The sequence below is a fragment of the Haliaeetus leucocephalus genome, unplaced genomic scaffold (assembly GCF_000737465.1).
Source record: "Haliaeetus leucocephalus isolate CR32 unplaced genomic scaffold, Haliaeetus_leucocephalus-4.0 Scaffold262, whole genome shotgun sequence".
Lineage (NCBI taxonomy): Eukaryota > Metazoa > Chordata > Aves > Accipitriformes > Accipitridae > Haliaeetus > Haliaeetus leucocephalus.
The window spans coordinates 5036776-5051380 of record NW_010972698.1 but is presented as its reverse complement, the minus strand read 5'-3'; the positions used below and the strand labels follow the sequence as shown (position 1 = coordinate 5051380).

Genomic DNA, 14605 nt, shown 5'->3' with positions numbered 1-14605 from the left:
ATCACATTACATGCTGCTCTGAAATTCAGTCCCCAGCTGGCCAGCACAGGGAGCTAAAGTCAGACTGCATCTCTTGCATCAGTGTTTTAAGAATGGTACCATAGAGTTAAGTTTACTGTAGATGCTTTATTTTTAATACAAAAAAATGACTTCTTAGAGATTTATATAGATCAGGAAATGATGGCAGATTAAGTACCTGGACTAGAATGTAGGACAAACATACCATAATGCTCTTGTTCAGTCAGTAATTTTAGTAAGTGTGCTTTCCAACTAGTACATTATCCTAAGGTGTCCTGTCCTGCCGTGTTCTCGTAGCTCATAACATGCAGAGTGCAGTTCATCTCTGTCAAATACGAAGGCTGTACGCTGACGGGTCCGGGAGGGTCACGCTGCCGCGCAGCAGAGGTTGCTCCGGTGAGCGGCACTCCTCTCTGACAAGGGCGAGCGTGCTTCAAAGGGCTTTGAGGATGATAAATTGATGACTTCGCCAATACCAGCCTTGACCCCTTAGCGATGAAAGGACTAAGCGTTTTCCTGTGGTTTTCTGCAGCATTATAGCTGTGACCTCTCTGGAAGGGGGAAGAACAGGCCTGAAATATTTGGGGGGGGGTCTAACCTTTTTCACAGGCACTTCTGTGCCTGAACAGGGGAAGGAGCAGCCGTCAACCTGCGAACCTGAACGGGGGGAGAAGAGCTCCTTTCACTTGTCCCTGCCTAATGGACTTGATGAGGATTCCTGGGGCAGAGAGAAGTACTGGAGTGAGGAGGAGGAGGGAGAAATGCATTAATCTTCCCACTTCAGAAAGGAACAGTTGGAAAGGTTCAAGGGCAAATGATTTTCTACATGGCCTTTGCTCCAACACCTGGGGTGTGCTGAACAAGCAGTGTAAAATGTTGCATCAAGATGCTCTTGGTGCTGAAGACCCTAGGAGGCATTTTGAGATCTGCCATTTTCACTTTTTAACTGTGTCATTGCAGGCATAATCCAGATTTTTTGCTCTTTATTATTTTAACAAGAATAGTGCTAATAAACTACCCTCTTGTTAGCTTTTGCCTGAGAAATGCACATAAAACTATGGCAAAGATTAAAATTTAAAGCCTGGAAAAATTCACTCCACAGAGGTCACTCGTAAAAGACCTTATGAAAATAGTATTCAGATACCAGAGATTTTTTTTAATCAAAACTGAAATGCCTTTGCAGGTTCTCTGCCCAGGAGGTAACTTTTAATTTTTACTAATAATCATTTACATCAGATGATGAAAAATGTGGTTCCGCGCTCCATTGCATCTCATTTGTTTCCTAACTACGAACAAAAATAAATTAACAAAAATCTCCATGTGCCTGTTTTTCCTAGCAGAAAAAATGCTGGCCTTATGCTTTAAAAAGGAAAAAGCCTCTGATTGACTTAACCTAAGTGCCCAGTGTTTGCGGTGGCTACTTTCCAATGCTGAGCGTGAAGATGATTCGGCCCAGGAAGCGGTCGCTGTTAACATCGTTGATAATACCTTTCCCATTCAGACTGCACTGAATAGGAACCAAATAATTCTTCTTCACATCTGTAAAGTGCATAGCCACCAGTGGGGATGTATAGTTGACCTGAAAAGAAGGGAGATTTAAGTGTAATTTTTGAGGGAGCCGAAAAGCAGGCAGTGCTTTCCTGTTCAGTAAAAACCATTAGTAATTGGTTCGCGGTTCCCAGGCGTCTGAGTGCGTTTGCCTGATGTCCATCCTGGTGCCTCAGGATGCTGAAGCTGAGTCTTTCTGTGCCTGTGCCTCAGGGGGATGGGATCACATCAGAGTTTTGCACTGCACGGTGCCACTTGGGTTGATTAGCCAGGACAAGTAAGGCTGGATAATGGGACTCTCAAACACTTTCTGCTGTTTTAAAAAGTGACCTATGACTTGTTCCTCGGATCTTTGCGCTCAAAGGACGTGCAGACCTGGCATCTAGGGCTGTTCCTCGTCCTCAGCCAGCAGCAGTATGACAATAGGAGTCTAGTGCCAGCCTCATCTTCCATTTCAGCTTTTGTTGTGAAGGTGCGTTACCTCCTGTCCTGGTTTCAGCTGGGATAGAGTTAATTTTCTTTCTAGCAGCTGGTATAGTGTTATGGTTTGGGTTTGGTATGAGAAGAATGTTGATAACACACTGATGTTTTCAGTTGTTGCTAAGTAGTGTTTACACAAGGTTGAGGATTTTTCAGCTTCTCATGCCCAGCCAGCAAGAAGGCTGGAGGGGCACAAGAAGTTGGGAGGGGACACAGCCAGGACAGCTGACCCCAACTGGCCAACAGGGCATTCCATACCATGTGACACCATGTCCAGTATATAAACTGGGGGGAGTTGGCCTGGGGCGATCGCTGCTTGGGAACTAACTGAGCATTGGTCAGCGAGTGGTGAGCAATTGCATTGTGCATCACTTGTTTTGTATAGTCCAATCCTTTTATTATTACTATTATTATTATTATTTTCTTCCTTTCTGTCCTATTAAACTGTCTTTATCTCAACCCATGAGTTTTACTTTTTTTTCCGATTCTGTCCCCCATCCCACTGGGTGGGGTGGAAGTGAGTGAGCGGCTGCGTGGTGCTTAGTTGGTGGCTGGGGTTAAACTACGACACCTAACGCCGTACAGCCCAGCCCAGCCCAAAGCAGTGCTGGCCAGCATGTTCAGAAGTAGCTACTGCTGTTGGACTGCTCCGTTTTGAACTACCCAGCCTGAAGTGGTTTTGTCATAGCTTTGATGGAAGCTCCATCCTTTTTTGTCTTGTGTCACCTAACCCCTGACTTCCCTAACGCCCTGGGAAAATGCTGGTGTTGAGACCTTCTCTGGGAGTTAGCAAAGCCAGTCTTAGTCTCCAGATCATAAATGTAATCATTCCCATTGCTGGCAAGGGGGAACCGGAGTCCCCAGGGATTTCCCGCAGTTTGTCAGAGACAGAAATAGAGTGCTGTAATCCCAGTGCCCATGGCCTCCCTCCTGCCTGCATCTGCCCAAAATAGCCAGAAAGCACATCTGTACTCTGTGCAGCAGCTCCTGCCCTCTCCTTCCCAAGGAGACATAACAAAGATGCCAGAGTCCTTACTTACGTGAGTGATCTTGCCGTAGTAGGGATAATACATGAGATCAAACGTCCCATTTCCAGGGTAGAAGTCCACTGATCTGAGATTGCTCTCATTGCCTTTCTGTGATTAGAAAAAAAAAAAAAAAGGTACACACAGAGCACATGGGACACAAAATACAGCTCCCTTCAGAGTAAGCTGAAGGAGCTTTAATACAGACATCTCTTGCAAATCCACATCAGGGCTCAGCTGTGCCTGCGGGCCTGCATGCAGCGTGTTTGCTGTGAGAGCCAGCTGCCGCTGCAGCGAGCCAAAGCACAACAGTGCCACGAAGGCACAGGTGAGGGTTACAGAATTTGCTGCCTGTCGATCCCTCCCTGCGCTTGCCTTCTGCTTTATTGCTCTCTAAAGGTACGATCCAGCTGCTGCCTGGGCAACAGGAGTCATTCCTTCACCCTATTGCTGTTGCCTTGCAGGGTGCTGCCCAGGACCGAGGGTCCCGCGGAGCAGGTGGGGATGGATGTGAGCAGCTCCTGCCTCTTCCCCCCCCCAGCTCCAGGGTCCCGCTGGCACCCTGGCACCCAGTCCTGCAGGGTGAGGCTGGCAGGAGCCGGCAGCGCTCGGAGGGTGAGAGCCAGGGTGAGAAGCAGGAGACCGGTGGCCTCTCTCATTCTGAGCAGACCGGCACCCGCTTGCACCCAGAGGCGTTGGCAGCGCTGGGTTCTGTGAGTGGTTGGGGCTAAAACGAGGACAGATATTGGTGGGGTCCATCAGAGGAAGACATTTGACCTTCTACACACCACGCTGCCGAGCATGAATGAAAGCAGTACCTGCACTTTGCAGCCCACGCTCACGGGAACCCCAGCACCAGGGCGGTAGCCTATGATCTGCAAAAAACAAAAGACATCCATGCTTATATGAAATGCAGTGCCAAGTGTGTGCTGCCTCCTTTCGCCAGGGCTTGAGCTCTTCTTCGTGCCAGTCACGTTGCTCAGGACAGGAGTTATGTGCTCCGAGAAGCAGATCCCATTATAAAGAGACTGGGGTCTGAGGTGTAGCCCTAAAGCTCAATTCATCCCACACAGGGGCCCGGCACAAGACCCTCCAAGCACTCAGGTCTCAACAAATCAAATCGAGCAAGTTTTTTAGCGTTTCTTTTTTATGTTTTCTAGTGGGTATGAGCCAGCAGGTTTTGGGATTCTAGTTCCCTTTTTCCCTGGGCCTGCGAAGTGGAGGAATTTCAGTCCCTGCATGGTCTTTACTCTATCACACTGGATTACACTGAAGGAAGGAATTAGGACGATCGGCTTTCTCCATACCCGGTTCATCTTCAGCAGGATGCAGGGCTGGCCTTTAGAGTAGCCAAACGTCGGGTCCTCAATGCCAGAGCAGTTCTGCAGCAGTGAACGCTTGAACTGGCAGGCCTTCTTCTCCTCGCTTTCATTGCCCCCTTGGATGAAGTACTGTCCTGAAATGCACTCAATATTCTTCTCCTCTTGAACTTTGTCATCATAAGCTGGTGGGAACCAAGAGACTCGTTAACGCTTCTTGAGACCTGCGCAGACCCAGGCTCTCACAGTACATCAGCATGTCAAGGGAGTTAGCAAGTCCCACGTGGAAAGGCAAAGCTCCCTCCCACAGGAGCTCCCATGACCACCTTACAAGCCTCCCTTTCTAGATGGGCTTCATGAGATGCCAAGAGCTGATCTGCACCCCAGGAGGAGACCCCTGCACTGTGTGCATGTGCTCGTGGATGCAAACAACTTGCCAACACGACTCCTGGGGTGCCTAAGAGCTTACCTGCTAGGAAGTGGTGCATGCTGTCCACGTAGGGTTGCCACGTGCTGGGCTGAGAGACGTTGAAGGCAATGGTGAACCCGTTCAAGTATGGTCTGATCATTACTCCTGGAGAAGGAGACGGACCCTGTTAGAGCAGGCACGGGTGGACTGGCCACAAGATTGGGGGGCGTGTTGCAGGGGCTGGTTGCATTGCAACTAGGCTTGGGGCTGGGGACAGGCATGAGAGCAGCTGCACCAGCTCACAAATAAACTCTTTCCTCGACCCGCTGATCCCTCACCTCTATTTCACACCCAGAGAACACCATGCACGTCAAAATATCCCAGGAAACAAGGGAGACCTGGAGGGTCTCAGCAGTGCTGCAGGGAAGAGATGGGCTTGGGGGTGCACCCAGAGCCTGAGGGGTTCCCCATGCTCCCAGCCAGCTCTGGGCAGGGAGCGGGGTGACCGGGCCTCGTGTTCCCCACCGACACAAAAACACAGGGAAAATGCTGCTTCTGTCATAGGGAAAAGACGTTTTGAACATTATCTTGCTAGGACTCTCCCAAATAATAATGCATAAAAGCTATTCTTGATTTGCATTTTATTTTGAATTCATGGGGTATAAAAGAGCAGCAACTGAAATGAATGGGCATCACCTACAAAATGCCTAAACTTCCTCATTTATCTTGAGAATAATTAGCCTGATAATTAGCATAATTAGAATAACAATTAGTATAATTAGCATGAATGCTTCACACGGGGCTATTTAAGATGCCCGAGCCTCTGCAGAGAACCTGCAGCTCTATCAGTGCCCTGAGGTAAGTGACACCACCTCCAGTGGTATGGAGGGCTGGTTGAGCGTACAGCCCCAGCAGGGCTTTGCCAGAGGGCCCTGCCACACCATTTTGGTAGCACTTTGCTGGGCCAGTGCTAGCAGAGGTGCCCGAGGCTGGGCTGGCGGGGGTACGTACCCGGCGGAGACACACGGTCCCGGTACGTGGGTGTGTAGGGGCTCAGCGTGAGCAGCATCACGTACATGCAAAAGGCAAACATTCCCGCCAGGCACGTGTAGAAAATGAGGTAAAACAGTAAGATCAAGCCTGCAAAAGAGAGAGGGCATGTTGCTGTTAACGCAACCAGAGCACGTCCCATGGGCTGTGTCCTGCAGGGATGCACAGCCGTGCTCAGCATACGGCGTCCTCTGTGGCTCTGAGTCCGTCGTGGAGGTGGGAGCTCGCAGACCCCCTCCACGCATGGACCTTGGCGTTTTTGGGTGCAGGACTCTCAGCCAGACACAGTCCCTGCCCCAGGCAGCTGCCATTTGTCTCTGAACCCTTTTTGCTGCTTGGTCTTTCCCAGAGCTGGGTCAGGACCAGGTCCATGTCCCCACCTGCCTCGGCTCTCTCCAACAGACAGACCCCACCTCGGATCTTGCCCTTCCCACCCCTTCTTGGCATGGTAACACGCACGGGCCGATGGGGCTGCGGGGCGATGGTCCTGTCCCGATTCCTGTCACCGGCGCGGCAGGGACCCAAGTGCTGGGACTGAAACGAGCGGCATCGCTCGGGGGCTGCGGCACCGCTGGCTGTTTCATAGCCCTGACGTCCAGGGAATAGGTTTGTTTTTCTTCTGGACCAGGCTGATGGCTAAGGATGTCTCAAGAGGCCACGGCCTATGAATAAAACTCAGCGGCTCAGAAAGCAAAGTGAAGCCCTAACCCAAACATTTCCCAGGAGAAACGTGCCGGCAGCTCGGAGGGAGCCCTGGGAACGCAGATGTGCGCTCCTGCCGGGGCCGCGGTGCTGGGAACCGCTGCGGGGCTGTGTCCCCCTGCGGGCCTAGCCGGGGAGAATGGGACCATCACCATCACTGGTGGCACAGCAGGGACAACATCCAGCCCTGCCACAAAGATGCTGGGACGGTGCCTCTGCAGCAGCCTGGCGGGGCCGGAGCTGCCGCTGGGATACCGAGCCAACGCGTGTTGGGATGTGGTGCTGATACCGTTCCCGTTCTTGTTTCCTGCAATGCAGCAGGAAGGGTTGTCACCGGCAGAGCTGGGGGTGCAGCTTTTCGCAGGGGCTGGGACCTCCAGTGCTGACCCAGTGGCCAGCCGGCTTCCTGCATTTTGGCAATACGAGTCCCCTGAAACCCCCAGTCCCTGGGGAACACCTTCAGGACCAGGGCAGGGGAGCAGCCCCAGGCTGGGCAAACTCTCTCCTCCTCACCCATGAGATGAGAGCAGGAAAACTCAGCTCCATTTACCTCCAAATGCTCTCATTTTAAAAGAAAATTTGATTTTCACAGTAGCTTCAATGCCTCCCTCCTGCCCTCCCCGTACGGGCATGTGAGCACACACGTGTGTGCAGCTGGGGGTATGTGTGTCCATAGGGTAGTGGGGCCGTATAGCACACCCTGATGCTCCCAGGGTGCAGGAGGCCACTGCACCCTCCCTGAGACTGTAAATAAATAACTTCCAGCAATAGCCAGCTGGGGCCACATGCACACCAGCCTGAGCAAGTCCTCTCACAGGGCTTTTCTCAGCAGCTGGCAGAGCCTCCAGAAACCCAAACCTGCATCCCTAAGGACTGTCACCCCTGTACCGCTCCCACACTTCAGTCTGCGACCCTTCCCATCCAGCAAAGGAGCAGCAAAACCGGGCTGCCTCCGTGGCTGGCAAAGGGCACGGGGGAGCAAACGTGCATTTCAAGGCTTGCCCCAGACTCATGCTTGTGGGTTTTCAGACTCCTCTGGTGCTCGTGGGCAGTTTCCTTTGTTTCTCCTGGCTGTCACCACAGGCTTTGCAGGAGACCCAGAGCGCTTGGCAGGGGCACGGGCAGGCTATGGGGCTGGGAACGCTGAGCAGCAGCCCCTGATAATTCGCAGCCTCACACTGGTGTGGATGTGCAGGTGACGCTGGGCTAAGGTTGGGGATTTTCACTCCGCTGTGGGGGGTATGTGCTGTCAGGAGAACAGAGCTGCAAAGGTGGACGGCATCGCGTGTGCTGTGGCACCTTGGTCTCGGACCGAGCCTGCAGCACTGCTCACCCCACAGCCGCGGGCTGCTCTTAACCACCCAGGGCACCTCCATCCTCAGCTGTAATCTTTGAAGGCCACATGGATACGGATAAAATAGGGTGCTCAAAACCCTCACTGGCACATCCCAGCCCACCAGCCTCGATAGCACAAGCGGGCTCTGCTGTGGGCACCACATCACACCCCGGGAAGCTGTGGGACAACGGCGATGACCAGCCCTTCCCACCCCAGAGCCAGGGCACACGCAGGCAGGACGGGATGCTCAGCCCTGCGGCGTGCACCCTCCCCAAAACCCCTGTCCCACAGCTCAGGTGCTCTTTCACCACCAACACTGATCACCCCAAAGCCACTTCCCCACGGGCTCCTGACTTGTACAAGCAGGAGCCGGGTCGCTGGCGGCAACAGGGGTGCGTGGCTGCAGCAGACCGACCTGCAGCCCCTGCACTTCCTTGAGCTCTTAATTTCTTCCCAGTACCTGGTTTGGGCAGCCCAAAATCTTTGCTTTCACATTCTCAGTAAACATTAGCATCCAGACCAAGGGTAACTTTCCCAAGGTTTTCTGCTTGTCCTCCTCACTAGGTCTTTATTGCACTGGTTAGAAACATCGACCCTGAAAACGTGGGACGGAGGTGGTCAGTCCAAGCTATCGAGGGTGTTCGCAGGCAAGTGCATCCATTGTGAAGCAGAAAAGGCAACGATCCCCGAAAGCGGGGCTTGAGCAAGGACCTACCCCAGCTTTTGGCTGTTCTCCCCAGGCATGTTCTCTCCTCTGGGTTCCACAGGAACGTCTTCATCTCCCCAGCCAGGTCTGCCCAGGTTTTGCTCCCCATCTCTGCCTTGGTCTCGTCGTCCCCTCTGTCAGGATCCTGGACCTTCTCCTCATGCTTATTTTCCTGGAAGAGTTACAGGACACAACCCCCACATGCAAGCTGAACATCTCATTGGCCAAAAATAAATGCAAAAGCACTTAATAGCTGGAAATGTTTCAAATTTCCATTTTCCCATCATCACTCTTGAGTTAAAGAGAGGCAGTTTTGGCTGTTCTGACTCAAGATAGCTTAGATCCCAGCATCCATTTTTCCATGACACGTACGTCACTGCCGTCACACCGGGTACTGTCTCTTTGTCCCCGCATTTACAGAAACTCATCTTTTACCACCTACGTGAACATGACCAAAGAAAACCTGTGAGCTGGGAGGGCTGGGGTTGTTCCCACGCCTCTGCAACATCTCTGAGCTCAAGTGCACGTTTTCTGTGCTACCACAGATGACAGCAGGTGGCATTATTTAAGAGGTCATCCAGTTTGTTTTTCTTGGCATGTGAGCAAGTGTTTAGTCTTTGGAGAAATCCCTGTGTTGTTATTTTTTAATTACACTAAGTTCCAGGGAATAGCATCTCCCGGGTGGCAAGAGTTTGCTTTTTGCCTCGGTGGTGAAAACTCACTTGTCTGGAGCTCGGGAACACAAAATCTCTCTGTACCTGCGCCTGGCCAAGAGCTGCTTGAGACAAGACACAGCAGCCGTCCCTAACTCCCCTTCAACCTGGACACGCTCTACATCTCCAAAACCAGGCAGTGAGGTGCGAAAGGGTGAAGACCTCGCTTTGAGCTCAGGGCAAGGCTGGGCCAGGTACCGCTGGGCAGAAGGGCTGATGCTGAGATCTGGATGGGTTCATCGCCTCCCCACGATTTAACGCAAACGCTGCTGCAGGGCTGATCCGCTGCCGGCTGCGTCAGGGCCACGCTCGCCCGCCCTGGCCACGTCTCCCTGAGGTCACCGTGCCCACTGCAAGCGTGGCCCCGCAGCAGCTGCACCAGCATGATCACGCCGTGTCTGTGCTGAGGGCCATGGAAACCCACCGGCCGCGGGCACCTGTTGGAGCCAGAGCCGAAAAGCGAGATATCGGCTCCCCGCGGGTCACCCCAGGGGAGCCGGGAAGCAGCCGAGAGCTTGGCTGACAGTCTGGCTTGGAAACACTTTCAAATAGCAGGGGGGATTAAACTCTGCTCAGACACACAAATACTGCAAAACAGTGAGAATCGGGGGAGAGTACCGACTCCAAAGCCCAAATTTGTGCCTTGGAGAGCCTGAGTCAGACCCAGGGGGGCTGTAAACCGTCACCATCCCACTGATTGCCCCGATCGGACCCAGTTAAGGCCCCGATGGGGCTCTTCTGGGAGCACGCTTGCGTCAGAGCGCTGCTGCCGGCAAAATGCCCACGGCTGCCCGTACAGCAAAGGCAATGCAATGCTTGGCCCAGGTCCCACACCGCGGGCTGGAGCCCTTCCTGAGCCAGCTCCTGCATGGCCACAGCCCTGTACCATGCAAGGCTGATGAAACCAGAGGATTTCAGAGCAGGGAAGCAGCAGCCCCAGCACGAGTCTCTGGCAGGGACATGGGAGAGGAGGTGCGGGAGCTGCCTGCTGCCGGGACACCCGCAGAGGAGCAAGTGATGGAAGAAGAGGAGGAGGATGTGTTCTCCTTCCTCCTGCTCTCCTCCCTGTTAAATAAAAGAGCTACCGGCAGCTGTTTTGGAAACAATTTCTCAGACTGCCAGAGTGGTGGGGACTGCTCAGAGGGACTCTGCACCGATGCTTAGTGCTGCTTTGGGAAAAGCCCTTTGGATATCACACCAGCTGCAGCTCAGAGGCAGTGAGGGCAGCACACGGGCTGTTACGCAGAGCCCTCACCCAGAAGCTGCTGCTGATGCTCAGAGCTGTGGGGGGACATGGGGATGGTCCCCATGGGCTCCCACCTGGGGGACCCCACAGCTGTGCCCTGCAGAAGGCTTTTGCAAGGAGGGAAAAGTTTGCAGCTCTCCTGGCTCCATGCTTCTTATCGAGCACTCGGTGAAGGGTCCCATCCTGCTTGGGTAGGTGAGGCCACGGGGGCTCCGTGGCAGCGTGGGAAAGCTGAGGAGGCCCCAGGCTCTCCCCATGGGCAGGGAGGTCTGTGTGGGGCAGCTGGACAAGATGGGATGACCCCACTGCCAGGTCCCTGGCAGAGGTCCCTGAGCTAGGGAACTAGGTTAGGTCTGGGTTGCAACACTCCCAGGTGTTTTATCTTTGCAGCCCAGGACGAGAGATGGTCTCGGGGCAGTCCCTTGCACCTGGACAAGGGGCAGGAGCTGGGATAGGAGCATGCTGGGGCAGGGAGGGTGTACAGCCACGGTGGGACCTGTCGGGACACTAGACAGCCCCAGGCTGCTGCCTGCCATGGAAGCTGGGGTGACTCCGGGTGGCGAAGCAAAGCTGAGGTTCATCTCTGGTGGGATCACGCTGTGCTGGTGGTTGTGGGTGTCCTGGAGGAGGCCAGGGGCTTTTGCCCATCCTCAGCCCAGACCAGGTCAGCTCTCAATGGCAGTTTCCTCCTGCTGAAAGCCAGGTATGCAGAGGGTGGCCCATGCCCAGGTGTCCCCATCCCTTCTAGCCCCTTCGCTGCCCAGGACCACCAGCCAGACCCCCTGCTGCACCTTCCTCTCTCAGTACAAAGTGCTTACACTTTGCCTAAGGGACAAAGCAGCATTTCCTAAAGCAAAGTAGCTATATTTATCAGCTACGAAGCAGGTCCTAGGCAGCAGCCCCCACCTTGCCTCTCGGAGGGTGGCCAGCAGCCCCCAAAAGACTCACCGCCTTCTGGTGGGGGGTCCCGTGCTGGCCCTCCATGTCCCCAGCGCTGGCGTTTCCATCCATCCCTGGGTGGGAAATGCAGAGAAACACAAGCGTTAGCACGGCAGGAGCCTGGGGCTGAGCCCAGCGGCACCAGCCCCATCGTGGGTGCCACTTCGCCCCGGCTCTCAGGGACGCGCAGGCACAGCCCCCTCCCCAGCACAGCTCCCCAGCCCCCAGAAAGGCTGAGCGAGCGCGGCTGCGCCAAGACCTTTGCCTGTCTGCGGTGAACCACGCTGCTTTCCCTCCCTACTCCGCAGGACTTCAGCGGTCGGGAGTGGATCAAAAAATAACTTGCTTTCCTAAGAGGGGTGAGCTCAACGCAACAGGATCCCATCCCAAGCCCCCCCGGCATCTGGTGCCCTTTGCAGCACCCTCGCAGCATCCTGCCCCGCGCCCAAGTCCCCATCAATGCCAGCCAGCGCCCTAAAAGGGGAAGCCAAGCTCTCTGCCCCAGCAAGACTGTGGAGCTGTTAATAAACATTAGCAAATCTCTAGGGCTCTCGATGGCCGCACGTGTCCGTCAATATGTGCTTGTCAGTCACGGCGGGGCCACGGTTAATGCCTGCAAAACCTCTTTTGCAGTGAAGGGGTAGTGCGAGGGGCAGGTCTATATTTATCCCTTCGAATTGAGACAGCAGCTAGGAGCGCACAGCGTCGGCTTCCCTGACCCAGCTGTATGAGCCGGCCACAGCCACCGAGACAAAATCCAGAGGGACACCTTGCTGTGACAGCCTGCAGACTGGGGCTGGGGAATATCAGATTTTCCCTCCCCCCCAATGAATTATGGGCACAAGATGGTGCATTAGGGGCACGGGGTAGGGGTGCGTGTGTGGGCTTGAGTCCCGCAGCTGTGAGGGGCCGGTGTGGTGGGAGTGCTGGAGGGCAGTGGGGGGACGGGACGCTGGTGTCGGGCCAGCTTCCCCAAAACCCTGCACGTGTGGCAGCGCCTGGAACGGCTCCAGCAGCGTGATGGCAGCGTGCGAGGGCTGCCCGTCCCTGGCTGTGCCCCCGTGCAGCTCTCCAGCAACAGCGGGACTTGTTTTACACCGTCTGTCTCAGCAGGAACTGGGCACCATCCACCAGCTCATTTCCTCAGCCCGTTTCCAGTGGGGCTGGCGACCCTTCCAGTCGCGGGAGAGCCAGGCCCCGTTCAACAGCGGGGAAAGGCTGCCTTGCCGCAGGCTGAGGCTTTGCCCGGACATCTGTCCTGGGCTCCCACAGGGCTACACCGCCCTGTCCAAGCAGGCAAAGCACCATTTCTCCCTTTCCTCTCCTGAGCCTGGCTGAAAGCCGCTCACCGGCTGTGCTAATAAATGGGCGCAGCAGGAAAGAAAGAGGTCTGGCAGCTGCCCCGGTCTGCGTCGAGTTGGCCGGGGCTTGCCGCACGCCTGCTGCCGGGTACACAGGCAGGGCTGGCTCGGTACCGGTGCCTGCCCGCAGCCAGGCGTGCCAGCATTAGGGCATGCAGGCAGCCATGCTCATGGCGGGCTCTTCTTGGCCGCGCTGGGGCCTCGGGGCCGACGGTCAGGACCTGCGATGGGGCGCAGGGATTTAACATGGCCTGGGCCATCGTGGGGCACCAGCAGCTCCCTGGGGGCACACGCGCCCCATCACGGCGGTTGTGCTGCCACACAGACTGGCCCTGGCACGGAGCGGAGGATGAAGCTGAGACCCGTCCCCTCCATCACTGGCACGGAGCGGGGCACAGGCAGTGAGCACTGGGCTCCTCTAGTTCATCCAAGGTAAATAACCGCTGTTTTCTCTGGAGGTGATGGGTTCTTTGCTGTTAATTGATCTGGCCATTTGTAGCTTGTCTCTTGCACCGCTGACGGTGTATGCTTTCTCTTTTCTCCCTGGAGAAGCTGGTAATTAGGCTCTTATCCAATAAAAGTGTGGGGTTTTTTGAAGCAGAGATAGGATTAGTTTCTTTTAACTTGAGGAAATATGCTTTGGCTTGAAATAACTACATGATTTGCACTTAGCACCTCTCGGCCCGGGGCATTAAAGTGATTTACAAGCAATTATGAAGCCTGGTGGGAAGATGCTTTTATCCCCATTTTACAGACACGACAGGGAAAACTGAGGTTGAGGGCCTGCCCCGGCTCCTTGGCCAGAGATGGGGGGGGGCTTGCAGGGTCTCCTGGGAGCGCTGCCTCCATGGAAAGGGGCATGGGCAGCAACAGGCATCACCACCGGAGCAGAGATCCCAGAGCACCAAGAAGTAAAAAACCGGGCCAGTGGCCACGGTGGGGTGGCTGCCCGGGAGTGCCACCAGCACCGGTCTGAGGCTCAGCACCGCAGGGAGGAGGTTGGGGGGACACACCAGAGAGGTGCCAGGGAGATTTTTGGCAAAGAACGGCCTGGAGCAGCGGGGCTGGCGGCGGGGTGGGAGCAGCTGGGGTGCAAAGGGGCTGGGGAAAGATGGGGAGAGGGCAGGGGACACCCCAAACCAGCGAGGCTGCTGGTGAGTGCGGGGCGGGGGGGCGGTGTCCAACTCCGGGAACCTGCTGGAGATGGGGCCAGACCTCTCCCCCTCCCCTCCCCAAACCCACCCCCCAGGGCACAACCCCTCGGCCGGTTTCCAGCCGAACGGCACCAGCTACGCTCACCCCGGACCCCGTTACGCCGCGGGGAGGGGGGGGTAAGGCAGTCATTTTGGGAAAGAACGGGCACGTATCCAGAGCCCTTTCCCGGTGAGACGCGCAGGGACCGCCGCGGACCCTCCCCCCGGCCGGTTCGGTTCGGTCCGGTCCGGTCCGGCCCCTCGGCTCCCGCCCCAACGCGCAGGCGCGGCGGAGCCGCTGCCGGGGCTCTGTCCGCCGCCGTGGCCCGGCGGGCTGCGGCGGGGAGCGGCGGCGGCGGGAACATGCGGCAGTCCCTGACTCAGCAGCGCCCGGGCGGCGTCCCCCTGCCCGACTCCGTGGGTAAGTGTCGCGGGTGGGGTGGGTGGCGGGGTGAGGGGGAGAGCCGCCGGCCACGGAGAGGATGCGCTACGGGCTGTATGCGCGGGGGGCCGGGGGCTGCGCGGCCATTTTGGGCGGTGGGTCCCCGCCGACCCCCGGG

General features: G+C 55.8%; 2 protein-coding genes across 2 annotated transcripts in view; one reads left to right on the top strand and one right to left on the bottom strand.

Moving 5' to 3' along the window:
• Nucleotides 1-1435: 1435 nt before the first annotated feature.
• Nucleotides 1436-11563, bottom strand: ATP1B4 (ATPase, Na+/K+ transporting, beta 4 polypeptide). The gene is made up of 8 exons (XM_010568962.1): nucleotides 11501-11563; nucleotides 8603-8765; nucleotides 5811-5939; nucleotides 4860-4964; nucleotides 4379-4575; nucleotides 3890-3946; nucleotides 3087-3182; nucleotides 1436-1597 (listed from the first exon to the last, which is right to left on the bottom strand). Exons 1-8 carry the CDS (start codon nucleotides 11561-11563, stop codon nucleotides 1436-1438), a joined length of 972 nt encoding a protein of 323 aa, XP_010567264.1.
• A 2845-nt stretch (nucleotides 11564-14408) lies between these two features.
• The window catches only part of TMEM255A (transmembrane protein 255A), a 27260-nt gene continuing 27063 nt past the window's right edge, over nucleotides 14409-14605 (top strand). Inside the window, exon 1 of the mRNA XM_010568961.1 lies at nucleotides 14409-14466. Coding sequence (XP_010567263.1) covers nucleotides 14409-14466 — 58 coding nt within the window. The remainder of the gene's footprint in view (nucleotides 14467-14605) is intronic.